This window comes from Danio rerio, chromosome 7 (genome assembly GCF_052040795.2).
Source record: "Danio rerio strain M-AB ecotype USA chromosome 7, GRCz13ab, whole genome shotgun sequence".
Classification (NCBI taxonomy): Eukaryota; Metazoa; Chordata; class Actinopteri; order Cypriniformes; family Danionidae; genus Danio; species Danio rerio.
The window spans coordinates 37,733,262-37,749,270 of NC_141027.1; the positions used below are offsets into that span (position 1 = coordinate 37,733,262).

General features: G+C 34.9%; 1 protein-coding gene and 1 long non-coding RNA gene across 11 annotated transcripts in view; both read right to left on the bottom strand.

Annotated features, from left to right (window-relative positions):
• Positions 1-407: 407 nt before the first annotated feature.
• Positions 408-2,953, bottom strand: LOC147836054 (uncharacterized). The gene is made up of 2 exons (XR_015495967.1): positions 1,578-2,953; positions 408-1,521 (listed from the first exon to the last, which is right to left on the bottom strand). It is a non-coding gene; the product is annotated as an uncharacterized LOC147836054 (long non-coding RNA).
• Positions 2,954-3,931: 978 nt separating this feature from the next.
• The window catches only part of cyld (cylindromatosis (turban tumor syndrome)), a 38,852-nt gene continuing 26,774 nt past the window's right edge, over positions 3,932-16,009 (bottom strand). For 3 of the 10 annotated variants that reach the window (XM_087261540.1, XM_087261539.1, XM_087261538.1), the window contains 9 exons: positions 15,613-15,754; positions 15,170-15,292; positions 14,910-15,001; positions 10,068-10,134; positions 9,848-9,980; positions 7,951-8,059; positions 7,697-7,815; positions 5,715-5,931; positions 3,932-5,441 (listed from right to left, as the gene is read on the bottom strand). In XM_087261540.1, coding sequence (XP_087117666.1) covers positions 5,257-5,441; positions 5,715-5,931; positions 7,697-7,815; positions 7,951-8,059; positions 9,848-9,980; positions 10,068-10,134; positions 14,910-15,001; positions 15,170-15,292; positions 15,613-15,754 — 1,187 coding nt within the window. In that variant the 3' untranslated portion in view covers positions 3,932-5,256. Of the gene's footprint in view, positions 5,442-5,714; positions 5,932-7,055; positions 7,494-7,642; positions 7,816-7,950; positions 8,060-9,006; positions 9,553-9,847; positions 9,981-10,067; positions 10,135-14,909; positions 15,002-15,169; positions 15,293-15,612; positions 15,755-16,009 lie in introns of those variants that run through there. The other 7 variants (XR_015495964.1, XR_015495963.1, XM_087261542.1 and 4 more) reach the window with 4 other exon arrangements.

Below are 16,009 nucleotides of genomic sequence, written 5' to 3' on the forward strand. Positions count from 1 at the left end.
TTTTTTATCAGCTCTAGTTTGAAATTACGCTGAGTTTTTCTCCTCTAGGGGCTTATTATGCAGTCTCTGTCACCATTTTGTGGCGGAACGTCAACCGTCTTTGCTCTGCTCAGTATGACAAGCTGATGATGGATGCCGACATGCTGTATCTCAGAAATTATAAATATTTAAATTGGCAATATCTTTATGAATAAACTGCATAGTTACATCTAAACAACTGCATTCTCACCTAAAAAAAGCCTTAAAAGTACATTTTGTTGTCCAACAGCTGCAATATTTGTCAAATTGTAGTGAGTTTATTGGTCTGCTTTCACTCTATGTGGGCAGAGACAAGGGTGAGGAGGCTGTACGAGTGTTGTCATTGCAGAATTTTACACGGTTATTAGCCAGATCAGTCAGAATCGAAAAACAGACATATTATTGATTTTATTATTATTTAGAGGTAGGAATGCAGCAACAATATATTAACATATCAGAAGCTTATACCTTTAACATAAAGGCTGGTCATCTTGCTTTGTCTAGTTGTTTGTCACAGTTTCTATAGCTTTACACTACACTGAAAGTGTGATGGCCACTGAAGCTAAAGGAAGCTAGAAGGTGAAAACCCATTGACCAAAAGTAACAAAGTACTCAATACAACAGTGTCAACCTTTCTCATCTTGTTCAAAAAATGAAATAGCACTTCACTTCAACATGAACTATTTTAATCATCATGCTGGGAGCTAAAAATCCTTTTTTTATTCATTAATTCATTGTTTGTTGAATAAGTTTCCATGTAGTCCTGACACAAGCGGATTGAATAAATTTCCCTTATACAATTTTGTGGACTGCACACAACAAGATTAAGTTGATAAAATGGTCACGATCTATGTTCCATTAGCTAAGGTACAGTACATTGAACAAGCAGCAAAAATCCTTTTTTAAGAGTTGTCTGTCCACATAGCGAAAGCCCATACAAACCCAATCGTTACATTCCTGAAGTCTCATCGGGAGGCTCTGAGGTAAACCTCTGACAACAGCACATCGTCTGTTTATCAGAATCAAAGTCGACAGAGAAGGAATCCATATGCTTTGATTTTATTTGACATTCACCCCCTGAGGCTACAGTCTAATGGTGAGAATGGCAATACTGTTCTCCATCTGGTCAGGTAGCGCCAACGTAGGCTAAATTAGCACGTGGCACACAGCAGGCATATGCCACTGCATAAAGCTACAAGAGAGCATTGTGTGCCAGCTGTTGTGATGGTTAATACTAGCATGACGACTGTGCAGTTTGCTGCCTTAAAATGAAAAAAAATTACAGGACTAACAGAAGAGAGGCGTTACTTTGGGGGATGACTTTGTTATTTCTGTAAAAACATGATATTATTAAAGAGACTATATTATGAGTCTGTAAATACACTAAGTGTAAATTAAAAGGTTTATAAGTTATAGCTACAATCATTAAATCCAAATTCTAAAACCTAGATTAGAATGTTTGTTGTTGATTCATAATACTCAGTACATGTTTCTGTAATTACGCTACAAAAAACACAACAGAAATCAAAAAACACAACAGAAATTAAATTAAGTCCAACTTTGGACCTATTAGTAGTAAGTTGCATCAAAAATGCCATTGTTTGGTACACCATATAAATGGCACTTATTTTATGCAGCAAAATATTTGCTGGTATTGAGATTGCATACAGGTAAAGTTTGGGACAGGAGAATTAGATTTTTTTTTTTTTTTTGGAGTTTTTAATATGTCTGATTTTAAAATGCCTACATTGTTTAATTTTTTTATTTCTTTGTACTTTACATTTTGGTCCCACTTTGTATTATGTGGCATTAACTATTGTACTTATTTTTTACGTAATTAAGTACCATATACTTGTTGCACAACACGTACTGTATGGTGCTAGTTAAGTGGTAAATGAATATGGTTAGGGACAGATTGGGTGCTATGGGCAGGTTTAAGTGTGGTTAAGGTCTGAGGGATCAGCCTGATCTCACCAGAAAACTTACCTAGTTTACGTTTTGTGTGATATGATACAAACTAATATAAACAAAATTGTACAAGTTCAGTCATACAAAAATGTAGGATTTTAAAAAGGAGGCGAGACATCCAAACCTGCCTCTAAACCCAACTGTCATTGGGGGATGAGTAAATCGCACTAAAATTGAATGAATAAGATTGTATAAATTCAAACAAATTCAACAATTTACGAATTGCTGTGACATTGTGTTGGAGGGATCGGTCAACAATGTAGTTATACATGTTAGAAAAGTCAGTTCTGTGGGTGCAAATGTCTTGTTGATACCAGAGGTGAGAGACGAACGGCCAGACTGGTTCGAGCTGATAGAAAGGCAACAGTTACTCAAATTACCACTCATTACAACAGAGGTATTCAGAAGAGCATTTCTGAACACACAACACGTCCAACCTTGAGGCAGATGGGCTGCAGCAGCAGAAGACCACACCAGATGCCACTCCTGTAAGCTAAGAACAGGAAACTGAGGCTACAATTCGTACAGGCTCACCAAAATTGAACAATAGAAGATTGGAAAAATGTTGCCTGGTCTCGATTCTCGAGTCTCGATTTCTGCTGCAACATTCGGATGGTAGGGTCAGAATTTGGCATCAACAACATAAAAGCATGGATCCATCCCACCTTGTATCAATGGTTCAGGTGGTGGTGGTGTAAAACTGTTATTTTTTTTGGCACACCGTGTGAACGACACAGCCTACCTAAGTATTGTTGCTGACCATGTAAATCCCTTTATGACCAGAGTACCCATCTTCTGATGGCTACTTCCAGCAGGATAACGTTTCATGTCATACAGCGTAAATCATCTCAGACTGGTTTCTTGAACATGACAATGAGTTCACTGTACTCATATGGCCTTCACAGTCCCCAGACTCAATCCAATAGAGCACCTTTGGGATGTGGTGGAACAGGAGATTTGCATTATGAATGTGCAGCCGGCAAATCTGCAGCAACTGCGTGATGCTATCATGTCAATATGGACCAAAATCTCTGTGGAATATTTCCAGTATTTTGTTGAATCTATGCCAAGGATTTGAGCAGTTCTGAAGGCAAAAGGGGGTTCAACCCCGTACTAGTAAGAAGTACCTAATAAAGTGGCTGGTGGGCGTAAGTTTAGAAAACTACAATGGCAGTAGTTTAGTTAACTAATTGACATAGGTAGTTTTAAGGTTGGTAAAAGGGTAGTAACTTCTAAAATGTATCATAAAAAGTAATTGTGTAATTACATTTAAGTACGAGTATGACATAAAAACATGCATGTATTAAATAACCTTTTATCTAATATAATTATTTTAAAGGGTTAGTACATAGTAGGTAAAGTCACTTGATATGAAGTGGGAGCAAATGAAGTGTGGCTGGAAATGAATATCTCAACATCTTCTAGTATAACTCAACATGTAATAGCTTTGAGGTCAACAGGGGCTGAGACGCGTTGTGGCACATGCATGTGTGTGTGTCTCCAGCTGCTAAGCCTTCACCACAGATCAGCCCCATCTGTCCAGCGCTGGTGTGTTTGCCCCGGCCGTGACACCATGTTAATGAGACCCACACAGGTGACAGGTGAAAACAGGACAAATCCCAACACAAACACTCACACACTTATGACAACACTGAAGGCAATGCACATCCAAACAATACTAAAGACTGTCTACAAACACACATACACGGCAGACGAAAACACTGCTGGCATCAAAGCACAAACACCACACACATCTCGGTGACGTGACAAGACAGAGATTCTCACAACTCGGTGGCGCATCTGTCAACTTTTCAAGGTAAACATTCAATTCACACGCACACACAAAGTGCACTCTTCTTGCTTGTTGTCACTTCTTTCCTTAAAAAAAAACAACAACAACCCCAAAAGAGCAAATGAAAAGCAGTGCAGCCATTACCACAAAAGCTGTTTTCAAAATGGCGTTTTAATTTAGTTAACATTTAAGAGAACAGCACAGAGATAATAAAGTCCACCTGGCTTCGTTTTACACAAGTACACCAGTCGTCATCCTTTCTCCCATTACAGCCGCTCACGGAGAATCTCTCCCATAGTGTACGGTTACATCAGCAGAGATTAAAAAAACAACAGTCCCAATACATGTGGCATTTCATAACGCTTCGGTTTAAACCAGGCCGTGTGTGTAAACAATCTGGCAACTCGTAGCAAACGTGTGCATGGTTCATCAAACCGGTATCTCCATGAACAGTGTTACTGCAGATTAGCCAACAGCACTGTGGTTTAACGTGAGCGCGTTCAGACTGAAACCAGAGCATAACGTATGCTGGAAATCAGCTCTTTATAACATGACCTATTTCTTGACTGCAAACTCTTTAACTTTTGGAATATTATCATAATGTATCTGTAACAATTAATGAACTTATATTTTAGGAGCATAACCTGGGGAGCTGCTTTTTTTGCTTGTTTTTTTTTTTTTTTGCAATTTTTAAAATAACTATTATAATATTTATATTTATAAAAACCAAAATAAAAATGAAATAAGTCCTATTTCAGCAAAAGCTTATTTATATTATTCTTCATGTCCCAAAAAACTGTGCTTAATCTCATTGTTCAGACCAGTGCATGGCAGTCGAGGGCTCTGCTGCATGTGAACACACCGGACAAAAGACTTCACAGCAAAAGAGGAAGGCAAAAAACAGGGACTAACACACGATGTGCGTCTGAACTCTAATTAATGCTGGACGCTGCAGTGCATAAGATGGGACTTGTGACGACATTCAGACAGAAGGAAAACATCCCGTTTTGGTCATTCGTCCGAGGCTTGGTTTACAGGAGTGGAATGTTTTGCCGGTTTGGAGGGGTCAGTTCTGGCGGAACATGATGAATGTGAAGCCGTCAGATGAGCGAGTGCGGATCCTCTGTATTTAAATAGCAAAAACGCCACCCCAAAGAGTCTGAGCTCAGCCACAAATCAGAGAAAACAACAACAACACTTCAACAAACACACACACAAACACATACGCTCTCACACAGTGCAAATACGCTTTTTTTTCAATTTGTTCATTCTCTCGACGTCGTGTTCGATCTCTCGTGACTGTATTTATCCTTCGCCTAGAACTGAGAGAGATGTGGAAGAGAGGATGAGGCAGCTAGATGTTCCTCTTCTGTTTTTCTTCCTCATTCTCTCTTCAGCACAGCACTTATTCCTCCTTTCCCTCGGTCCACCATCCCGGTCATTCCCTACCTTTTCTGTCCGCCTTTATTTCTCCCTCTCTACTTATAGAGGCTCATGGTGGGACTCTGGTACATGCACATGTAAGCGTCACAGAGAAGTCTGCGTGCATAGCCCTGGATGTTTTTTGGGTCCAGCGCGTGGAGTTCTTCAGGAGTCATTTTCAGGTATTCCCCGACTTCTGGACACCGCGACACCTGTGGGATGTTAAATCCATTCTGACCACCTGCAAGAAAAAAAAAAAGTTAGAAATGTTTAGTAAAAAAGCGGTTAATCTGACTTCTTCTTTTAATACTAAAAGGGATAGTTCACGCAAAAAAAAATCAAGAATGTTTGTATTAGTAACACCTAAGGAGCACTGTATCTCTTCCTCATTAATAAGTCGCTTAGGATTTAAAAAAGCACCTGCAAAATGATTAAATCTAATGCTAACACAAATGCTATAAGGTGTTTTAAAACGATAACAGCACAAAAGCAAAGTTTTGGAAGTCCTTTGTACCGTCGCGGTCAGCCATGCTATCAAAGAACAGCCAGGCCGAGTCTGCGGATCCGTATTTGACAAAGGCGACATAGTGGCTGGTCTCAATGCAAAGCACAGCGAACAGCTCCATCTGCTGGTGAGGGTAAGAACCCTGCCTCCATACTGACTCGTGCAGCTCTTTAGGGACTGATAACTTCACATACCGATGAGTCTTACGCCGTGGGTGCAGATGTACCTAAGGTACACAGAAAATAATATTTACATTTATACACAAACTGATATGAAATCTATTGCAGTTTTCGCTACATTATGCTGAAGTAATCTTACAATGCAGTGCTATTAGGAACTTTGGTAACACTTTAGGTCACAATTTACAGAATTAACAAACCTAACTAACACTACTATCTTAATAAATGACTAATTAGCTGTTTATTAATAGTTAGTAAGGTTGAAGTTGGGTTTAGGTTTGGGATAGAATAAGGGATGCAGAGTAAGATCATACTTTTTAACTACTAATGAACAGTTAATCACTTAATAATAGGCAGGTAATAGACCAGTAGTTAAAAGCATAAATTGTGACCTAAACTAAAATGTTACCTAAACTTTAAACAGAGAGATAAAATACACAACATTCAAAAAGAGAAATTTGAATAGAAATATTTATTCTTCATTACTAAAAATACAGAATTGTGTCCGTGTAGGGTTTCATGGTTAACGGTAGGTAGATTGCTTACAAACTGTAGGCTGTTACTGATTACATGAAAACTGTAGTCAGTAATTTTATCTCGATTTACATATTGTGGGTAATGTATTGCACTACCTTCCACTCAGTGGAAAGATAAAAACAGAAATATACTAATACTATAATTATATAAATAATATTTTCCTAAATATAATAATAATATTAAATAAAAAGGAAAGAAAGGAATTGAAAATACCAAAATAAATATAATTTTAAGATAATCAATAAATGATGGATAAATTACTGACACTTTGTGAATAATTTTAAATCAGATAATATGATTAAAAGCAATTTAAAATGTAATTTTACGTAATAAAAAAAATAATTACATGTACATTCTGTTTCTGATCAGCTTATCCAGATGTACATGTAATTATTTACTTCCTTGCACTGAATATAAAGTAAAAATAAATTACTATATAAATTTGTTTTCTTCAATTAGCTGCCAAAACAAAAGTTTTTTTAGTTTGGTTTTTTATATTAAAATAACAAAATAATAGAAATAGTAATTGACAAAAAACTTTATACATAGATAAATAAAAATAATAATTGAACCTACATAAAGACACAACAAAAAGAACTTAAAGAAATCATAATAGTTTTTTTTTTCTTTTTTTCTCAGTGATACCAAAAAGGAAATAAACCATTATATAGATAATTTTTAGGGATGGAAACGAAAACAGTGGTCCCAACGTATTTCCTGTTTTACATTTTACTTTCTATAGATTCTGAGAATCCAAAAATGGTCCACATATTGATAAATAATTATATGATAGCTGTTTAAACATAAAGTTATGATTGAATTATCTCTTGTTACAGTTATGAAATAGTTTGATAACAAGCAGGAAATGTTCATGGGCCAATGACATGACAACATTGAAATGGTCTATATACAGTGGCACTAAACTCTTACACTTGTCTACCTGCTTATTTGAACGGCTATTCATAAGAAAAGGTCTCCACCTAGTGGATATGAAAGGTACAACTGCGAGATAATTCAGTTAAGTAGCCAGTAAAGCAGGGATGTCAAACTCAATTCCTGGAGGGCCACAGCCCTGCACAGTTTAGTTCCAACCCTGCACCAACACACTTACCTGTATTTTTGAAACAAGCCTAAAGGACTCAATTAGTTTGATCAGGTGTGTTTAATTGGGGTTGGGACTAAACTGTGCAGGGCTGCGGCCCTCCAGGAATTGAGTTTGACATCGCTGCAGTAGAGCATGTTCATGAGACGATTATGTGTGTGTGTTTGTAATACCTGCGTATTGCACTTTTCACAGAACTGCTTGATCTTTCCTGGTGTGATGTCATAATCTTCATAGCACTCTCTGCACTCATATAGAGCTAAACCTCCACAGATTCGACATTCTCTAGGGGCTAAAACAAACCTTCGTCAATTCCTTTAAATATAATGCACTTTTTTCTTATATTCTTCATCCCAACACAGATAAAATACATTATGTGTGTTTTTTTTTTTTTTTCAAAGCCTATTTAGTTACTGAAGTGACTCACTGTCGTCTAATAGATCTGTGATGTCAAGCTCCAGAGATGGGAAGATCTTATTAAACATTTTGAAGTCCTTCCCAAACCGAGGCATCTGAATGATAAGGCAAGAAGGGGCCTGGAGAGAAATAAACAGACCAGAACATGACATTTCCCCTTATTCACTCATTTATCACAGTGAACAACAATATTTAGATGCATCAATTCTCATTTGAATACATCTGTCTCTTATAAATATTAAGTGTTTAATGGGACTCATTCGTGAAACAGTAGTAAATATAGGAGTAGTCTGAGTGGTTTCTAGACCTTTTTAAAAAGTCCCTCCAGAATCTTAAAATACTTTCCCAAAACTAGATTTGATTGTTCATGTTCATGGATTGTAATGAATTCCCAACATTTATCAACAGCGAGAGTGCACTCTCATTCATAATCTCCTTCTAATTTAGAAATATGTAAATGATATGTCCAGGAACGCAGTGGAGTGTTCTGGACTCCCTTCTACGGTTTGACTCCAGCATATTTCATTAGTATTAGAAAGACTAATATGCCATAGGCCTAAAAATACAATTTCAAAACACTAAAGCGTTTTAGACAGTTTCAAAATGCCTGCTGCATTTCTACATATGGCCAGATGGCGGCGCTTGAGATTGCTCTGGTGGCACAGTGTTTTTCAGCTGAGATGCTTGGGTTGCTATGATTTGGAATCCACAGCAGTAAACTTTACTAATGTTTACTTTACAAACCATTTTGAAAAAAATTACTGCACAGGTCAAAAGATCAAATGAAATATAATGGAGTTGGGAAAAATAATAATGATAAAAAAGCAGCATGGGAGGAAGCACATGCATATTTCATTTGTAACAACTAACATTTAAAAATATTAACTTTCATGGATTTACACAAAAATTATTATGTTTCATGAATGAGGCCCATTGTGTTTATTTGGAGGAAATTCAACATTTAGGCCTATACTCTGGATGCTAATTCTACTACTACTACCATTATTATTCATTCAGGAATTGTACCTTAAAACGATTCAACAAACACATGAAACCTGACAAAAAGTAATACACAGTACAGTTTAAAAGTTTATTTTAAATAAATCCATATGCATTTATTTGATCAAAAAATATTATTTCAAAACATTAGTTTTACCGTATTTTTATAAATACATGCAAGTTTGATGTATGCCAATTTGTATTTAAAAAAAATATATATTTCTCCAACCCCAAACTACCAGTCTATATATGATTTTTTTAAATCTAAATGTTTCTATGTAACAACAAACTTGTATGGTTTGTAGACATGGGCCGGAATAAGATTCTGACAGTGATAACCTTGGATGAAAATATCACAGTTTTATAGTATTGTGATTACTGCTCTTAAATATATTCTTTTTAAATGTCTGGGTAAAAAAGTGAAACCTTTTCCCCCTTTGAAAGCAATATATTTTGTTTTGAGAAACATTCGAAATATTTTGTAGCAGTAAACAGGTCAGGCTGAATAAATTAACCATTGACTTCTGTTATCGTCATTGGTTTCAAAAACACTGATTTCTTTACAATTTAAAATGGCATCTTGGATCTCTTTTCTGATGGAGATACAGTTGTCCTAAAAAACAAAAAAAAAAAGTTTCAATAAGAAATCTTACACATACCTTAGGAACGGTATAGCAGAAAATGAAAACCTTGACTTTTTCAAACTGAGGTATACCTTGAAAACGGTTATAATCCCATGCCTAATGGTTTGTTCATGTTATCTTTTGTTTGTAAGGTTTGTAATGTTTAGTTTCAACATAAAAACAATAAAGATGACATTATTAAACAATAAAGCATGTAAAATGAAACCGGCCTCTCTGCTAATTGTATGGTTCACAAGGCTCCAGATGCACATGTACATATCATACCTCTGCAAATTTGAGATCACTGTTGATAAAAGACCACTCCAGAAGCTGCTGGCTGGTCGGCACCATCACTTTATCTTTCTTATCCATAAAGATTTGATAGAAGTAACAGTCCTGAACCTTCTGCCCTGCAGACCTGCAAAAGACACACAGCACTTTTCAATACCAACTTCATCATATCAGAAAAGGCAGATTTTTGCATGGATTTGAAGGACATGCCCACCGAAGTCTGAGAAGAGGATCAACTCTCAGGATGTGATGAAACAGGATGTTGAGGAACTCCTCTGGATCTAAAAAGAGAGTAAATGCCTCAGGTCAAACACATCACTCCACACAAAATATTGGATATAAAACATTCAGATAAATATTTGAACTCTGTCAATAAACCAAATCAAATAATCAATGCAAATCATGTCATAATAGACCACATAAATGATCACATTTACAAACAAAATGTTTGTTTCTCATTTTAATTTATAAGGTTGCAGGGGATCCATTAGTTTTCTTTAACTAGTACTTAATTAGTACTTGCATTCAAAGAAAGTAATTGATAGGAACAATGTACATTTTGTGATGAGTTCAGTAGGAGTAGGAGTAGCGTTAACAACATACACATTTTTTTACAGAAATTAACTGTCTGTAATTACATAGAGTATTTATTTAATAAGCACAAGGTAAAAAGACATAAATAATAATAAAAATGTATAATTATCATTTTATGGTGTACATGGTACTATTGTAACAACAAAAACCCTGTCAAGTACACTGTCACGATCCCGCATCCAGAGATCGCTGGTAAAAATTCACATGAACTACACACACCACATGAACTACAACGACCAGAATGCATTGCACCAATCAACACCTGCTCCAGCTGACCGTCATCCAGACACTCTCTCTCACACACACACACACACACACACACACATTCACACCTGCGGCTCATTTCCACTGATGAGCAGGACTATATATTTCAGTTTGTGTGCCCCTCTCATTGTCTGTTGTTTGAGTTACTTCCATGAGGTCTGTGTGTTCCTGCTTTGTTTTGCTTTGTTTTAGTTTGTCTTGTTTTGTCATAGGTTTTTCATTAAATGTTTAAATGCTGCTTTTGGATCAGCTCTTTGTTTTTTCCTCTGAACATTACAACGGATGGTCACATACACAAACATAAATAATATCACTCATTACCTGAATGTATAATTACACTGTAACAATGACACTGCAAAATAAAGGGTAAGCATTAAATGTATCACTCATTTAATTACTCATTTAAAGTCCTCAAGAAATCAAAACAAACCAGATGATTATGTTAGCTCACATTGCTAGTTTTTTATTTTTTATTTTTTGTTGAACAATTCATTTATGCATGTCATTAAGAAAAAAAATTGCCCTTCTAATCTATAATTGAAATGTAAAAATGCACTTCCTGTTTGTATTGTTAAATTGTCTGATTATGTATATCTTAGCAAATGGGCGTGGCTTAAATATTTAACCATGCCACTCCAACTCAGTTTTGACACCAAACAGAAATGGTGAGGAGTGGGAATCTGTTAGGTTGTAATAACTCTCCACAAACCCTTTTCCCCATCTTTCTAAAGGAAATGCCTACTATACAACATCCATTCAGCTTGCAGTAGAAAAAACAGGCCACGGCCACTGCTTGCTAATTTACTATTTTATTTCTTCAAAAACTGTGTCACAATATAAAAAAAAATAACGGTCACAGCTTCCAGTTCAAGGGGACTTCAAATGTTATTATAAAGTGATTTAGGATACACATCTAATATAAACTAGGTCTAAACTGAGAAAACCTGACTACCATAATTTATACGTCGAATAAAGTAAATGTTTTTGATCAACTTTAGCCTCAGCATCCTCTATAAAGTCTTTCATTTATGGCTTTATCTCTGACTTTGTGCTTGTGTACAGAAGGGAATGTTCTATGTCATAACAGTTTTATAAAAGCCCAGTGGACATCAAAGATTCCACCCATGTTTCAGTATGGCTGCACAATGTTCTCTAAAACAGCAGGATGCACACAAGATAAAAGATCATTAAAAGCTTTTATCAAGTACACAGAAAACACTTCACTCCCCAAAACGATTTGGCATCATCGTAAGAGTTTCTGAAAGAATAGCATGTTCTACAACATCAGTACGTGTCACAAGTCATCACATAACAACATTATGATAGGTCCGCTATTATTATTATTATTTATTTATTATTATTATTATTTATTCATTTTCTTTTCGGCTTAGTCCCTTAATTAATCTGGGGTCGCTACAGCGGAATGAACCACTACATTGTTATGTAAATATGTTTTACATATTACAGTATATATATATATATATAATTCAAGTCAAAATTATTATCCCCCTTTTGATTTTTTTCTTTTTTTTTAAATATTTCCCAAATTATGTTTAACAGAGCAATGAAATTTTCACAGTATGTCTGATGATATTTTTTCTTTTAGAGAAAGTCTTAATTGTTTTATTTCGGCTAGAATTATTAATTAAAAAAAAAAACATTTTTGGGACAAAATTATTAGCCCCTTTAAGCTAATTTTTTTTCCGATAATCTACAGAACAAACCATCGTTATACAATAACTGGCCTAATTACCCTAACCTGCCTAGTTCACCTTATTAACCTAGTTAAGCCTTTTAATGTCACTTTAACCTGTATAGAAGTGTCTTGAAAAATATCTAGTAAAACATTATTTACTGTCACAATGGAAAAGATAAAATAAATCAGTTATTAGAAATAAGGTTTTAAAACTATTAAGCTTAGAAATGTGCTGAAACAATCTTCCAAGAACAGAACAGAAATTGGGGGAAAAAATAAACAGGGGCGCTAATAATTCAGGGGGGCTAATAATTATGACTTCAACTATAGTGATGTTTGTCCAATTTATAAATTGTAACATCAAGTATCATATAATGTCTTGCTGCACCTCTAATAATTAAAGAACTTTTACCCAATTGCGTTGATTCTCATTATTATGAAGACCAAAGAATAAATAAAATAAAATAAAATAAAATAAAATAAAATAAAATAAAATGTACTACGTGAATCTAAAAATTAGGTATCACTTTATTTTAAAGTGACAGAGTAACAGATTTCCCATGCACTTACTATAGTAATTACTAGGTTAGAATCGAGTCTTTACACTTTACATTGTGTAAATGACAGATGTTCCTCTTAAAAGCATAAAAACCCAAATATATTGAAATTGTAAAGCAGGTGGCACTCAAATTACAATGAAGAGAGTTGTCATGTCTTTTTTTTTTTTTTTTGATGATAAAGTTCACAGTATGAACTAAAAAATGTAGCAGACTAATTACTATTACTACTAGAAATAATAATGTTAACAACAACAACAGAAAGTTTTGTATTTCTCTGTTATTATTTTTCCTAAAGCGTTGTGGCTGTAACAAAATCTAATGTTTTTGATTAAACAGCCTACGTGCTTATTTATATATTTTTTTCTTATTAATAAAAAGTATGAAGACATTCTCTGATGCACCAAAGCCCCAGTTCTGCCTAAAGTTTTCTAGAGCTACATTTTCTATATCATTATATATATATTTTGATTAAACAGCCTACGTAAAAAGGTTTGGTCACCCAAGATTTAGAGTTTGACATTTACAGCTCTCCAGAAGAGAGAGAGAGAGAGAGAGAGAGAGAGAGAGAGAGAGAGAGAAGAGAGAGAGAGAGAGAGAGAGAGAGAGAGAGAGAGAGAGAGAGAGAGAGAGAGAGAGAGAGAGAGAGAGAGAGAGAGAGAGAGAGAGAGAGAGAGAGAGAGAGAAAAAAAATTTTTTGCCATGAGCCCATGACAGCCATATTACAAAGTTACCATTAATAATTTCCTCATTTATTTCAATAACATTTTAAGATAAAAATTATTAGCCCCTTTAAGCTATATATTTTTTTCGATAGTCAACAGAACAAACCATTAAAATACAATAACTTGCCTAATTACTCTTACCTACCTAATTAACCTATTAACCTAGTTAAGCCTTTAAATGTCACTTTAAGCTGTATAGAAGTATCTTGAAAAATAACTAGTAAAATGTTATTTACTGTCATCATGGCAAAGATAAAATAAATCAATTATTAAAGATGAGTTATTAAAACTATTATGTTTAGAAATGTGTTGAAAAAATCTTCTCTCCGTAAAAAAAGAAATTGGGGGAAAAAATGTACAGGGGTTTATATATATATATATATATATATATATATATATATATATAATAAAAACACAAGAATTCAATTCATAACACAATGGAGTTTAATGTTAAGCTGCACCTGCCTTTTCCTTGATTTGTATGTTTATTATTTTAACAAAATCTGTTTTATTCACAACATTTATTGAAACATTTAATTGAAATATGTTTTTTTTTGTAGCTTTACAATAAATCAAACAAATTAAAGGTTATGTTAAAATTAGAAATGACAATGTGTATTAAAGGCATTACCCCCATCATTCTGCCTCTCTTCTCAGAGGGGATGGCCAAATCAAAGGTTATCATGGGCCAACTTTTTCCTGTAGGCCCTAGTTTGGGCATCTCTTTCCCTGAACTGTTCTTATTAGTTAACCGAGCACAGGCTGCTATGTTTTAGGATGGTAGGCCTATGTTGCTTGTCAATAAATGCAACTGTCAAATGATATTTGTAATATACATTTATAAAAACATGATTAACAAATAGCTTTAATTAGACTGTGTGATCAGTAATCAGTATTGGCCGATATGGCTTCAAGTAAGCGGTCATTGGCCCCAAAAATCCTGATCGGAGCACCTCTAATTATTACAATCAATTATGCATAATTACATATAACTAAACCTAACTCACATTCTAGCCGCAACAATATAGTAAGTACATGTAATTGATTAATATTACAATAGTTAAATGAATAGTTGCACTGCAACTACATGACCTTAAAATAAAGTGTAAACAAAACCATTCACATAGCGCCTATCAGTTTCTGTTTGCACCAACAGAGGGCAGCATTTCTTCATCAATACATTTATTCGACAGTGGCATGAAACGCAAAACTCATCTCACCCTTTTCCTCTGAAGTGAATCCAGACGCCGCCTCCACTTTCTCCAGTATCCTCCGAAGTTTCATGATTTTGGTGGCACACACGTAACCATGTCTAACAAACACACACTTAGAGATTAATAAAAAATTACAACCAGCTTGCTCTCATAGAAAGAATAATAGTATATATCAATGTTTAAGTGTTTACAAGTTAAATTGAATTGGCTAAGAGAAATTACATTGTAAAATACACTGCTAAAAATATTAGTAAAATATTACTCACATTCGTAGTGGATTGACTATTTCTGTGCGCAATAACTCTTGGGTCTCTTTGTAATATTCTACATCAGTCTTGGATCTGGGCCTCAGGAGAACCGTATCCAACACAGAACTAAAGGAGAAAAGACTGACATACATAGACAGAGAGATTAATTCTTTACAAATTTAGAATTAAAGGGGCAGTCACAGTACATCTAAAATTTACTCGCCCTCCTCTTGTGCCAAACACAAACCCGGAAGCAATCAATTTCCACTGACAGTAGGGAAAATATACGACAATGACGCGTTCTGACATTTGAAAAAATATCTTCTTTTGTGTTCAACAGACAAACAACTCATGATTTGGAATTTGTAGGGTAAATTTAAATTTTTAAGTCAATTATTTCTTTAAGAGTTAGGTTATAATTTTCAAAGCTTTTGATAAGTAATGTGTATGGCAATGTTCACCAGAACAATGTAGAGTCCAGATAGCAGGAGTTATAATGTCCTTGAATTCCTTTCTTCTTCCCCACCATCACCTCCAAACCATCATTCTCTGTCCGCGGAGGAGTGTTTTCATTCACCACTTCACTCAGGTAACCCCCAAAAGCTGCAGAAAAAAAATCACTGATAAATCAGTTGAGTATAACATGAGCTTTAGAGCTAATAAAACAGGCTATGTTCAAATAAGCTCAACAGACAGCACGTCTGGCCTAAAGTTAAATCCAAAAAGAGAACATACAGATCATTGAATGTTTTGACCAAAACGATATAATTCGAAAACGAAATATTAAAACATGCAGCTATTCCAAAGTACAGTCATGAGACATTGTGTATTTCAACATAATACTATTGTGACAGAATC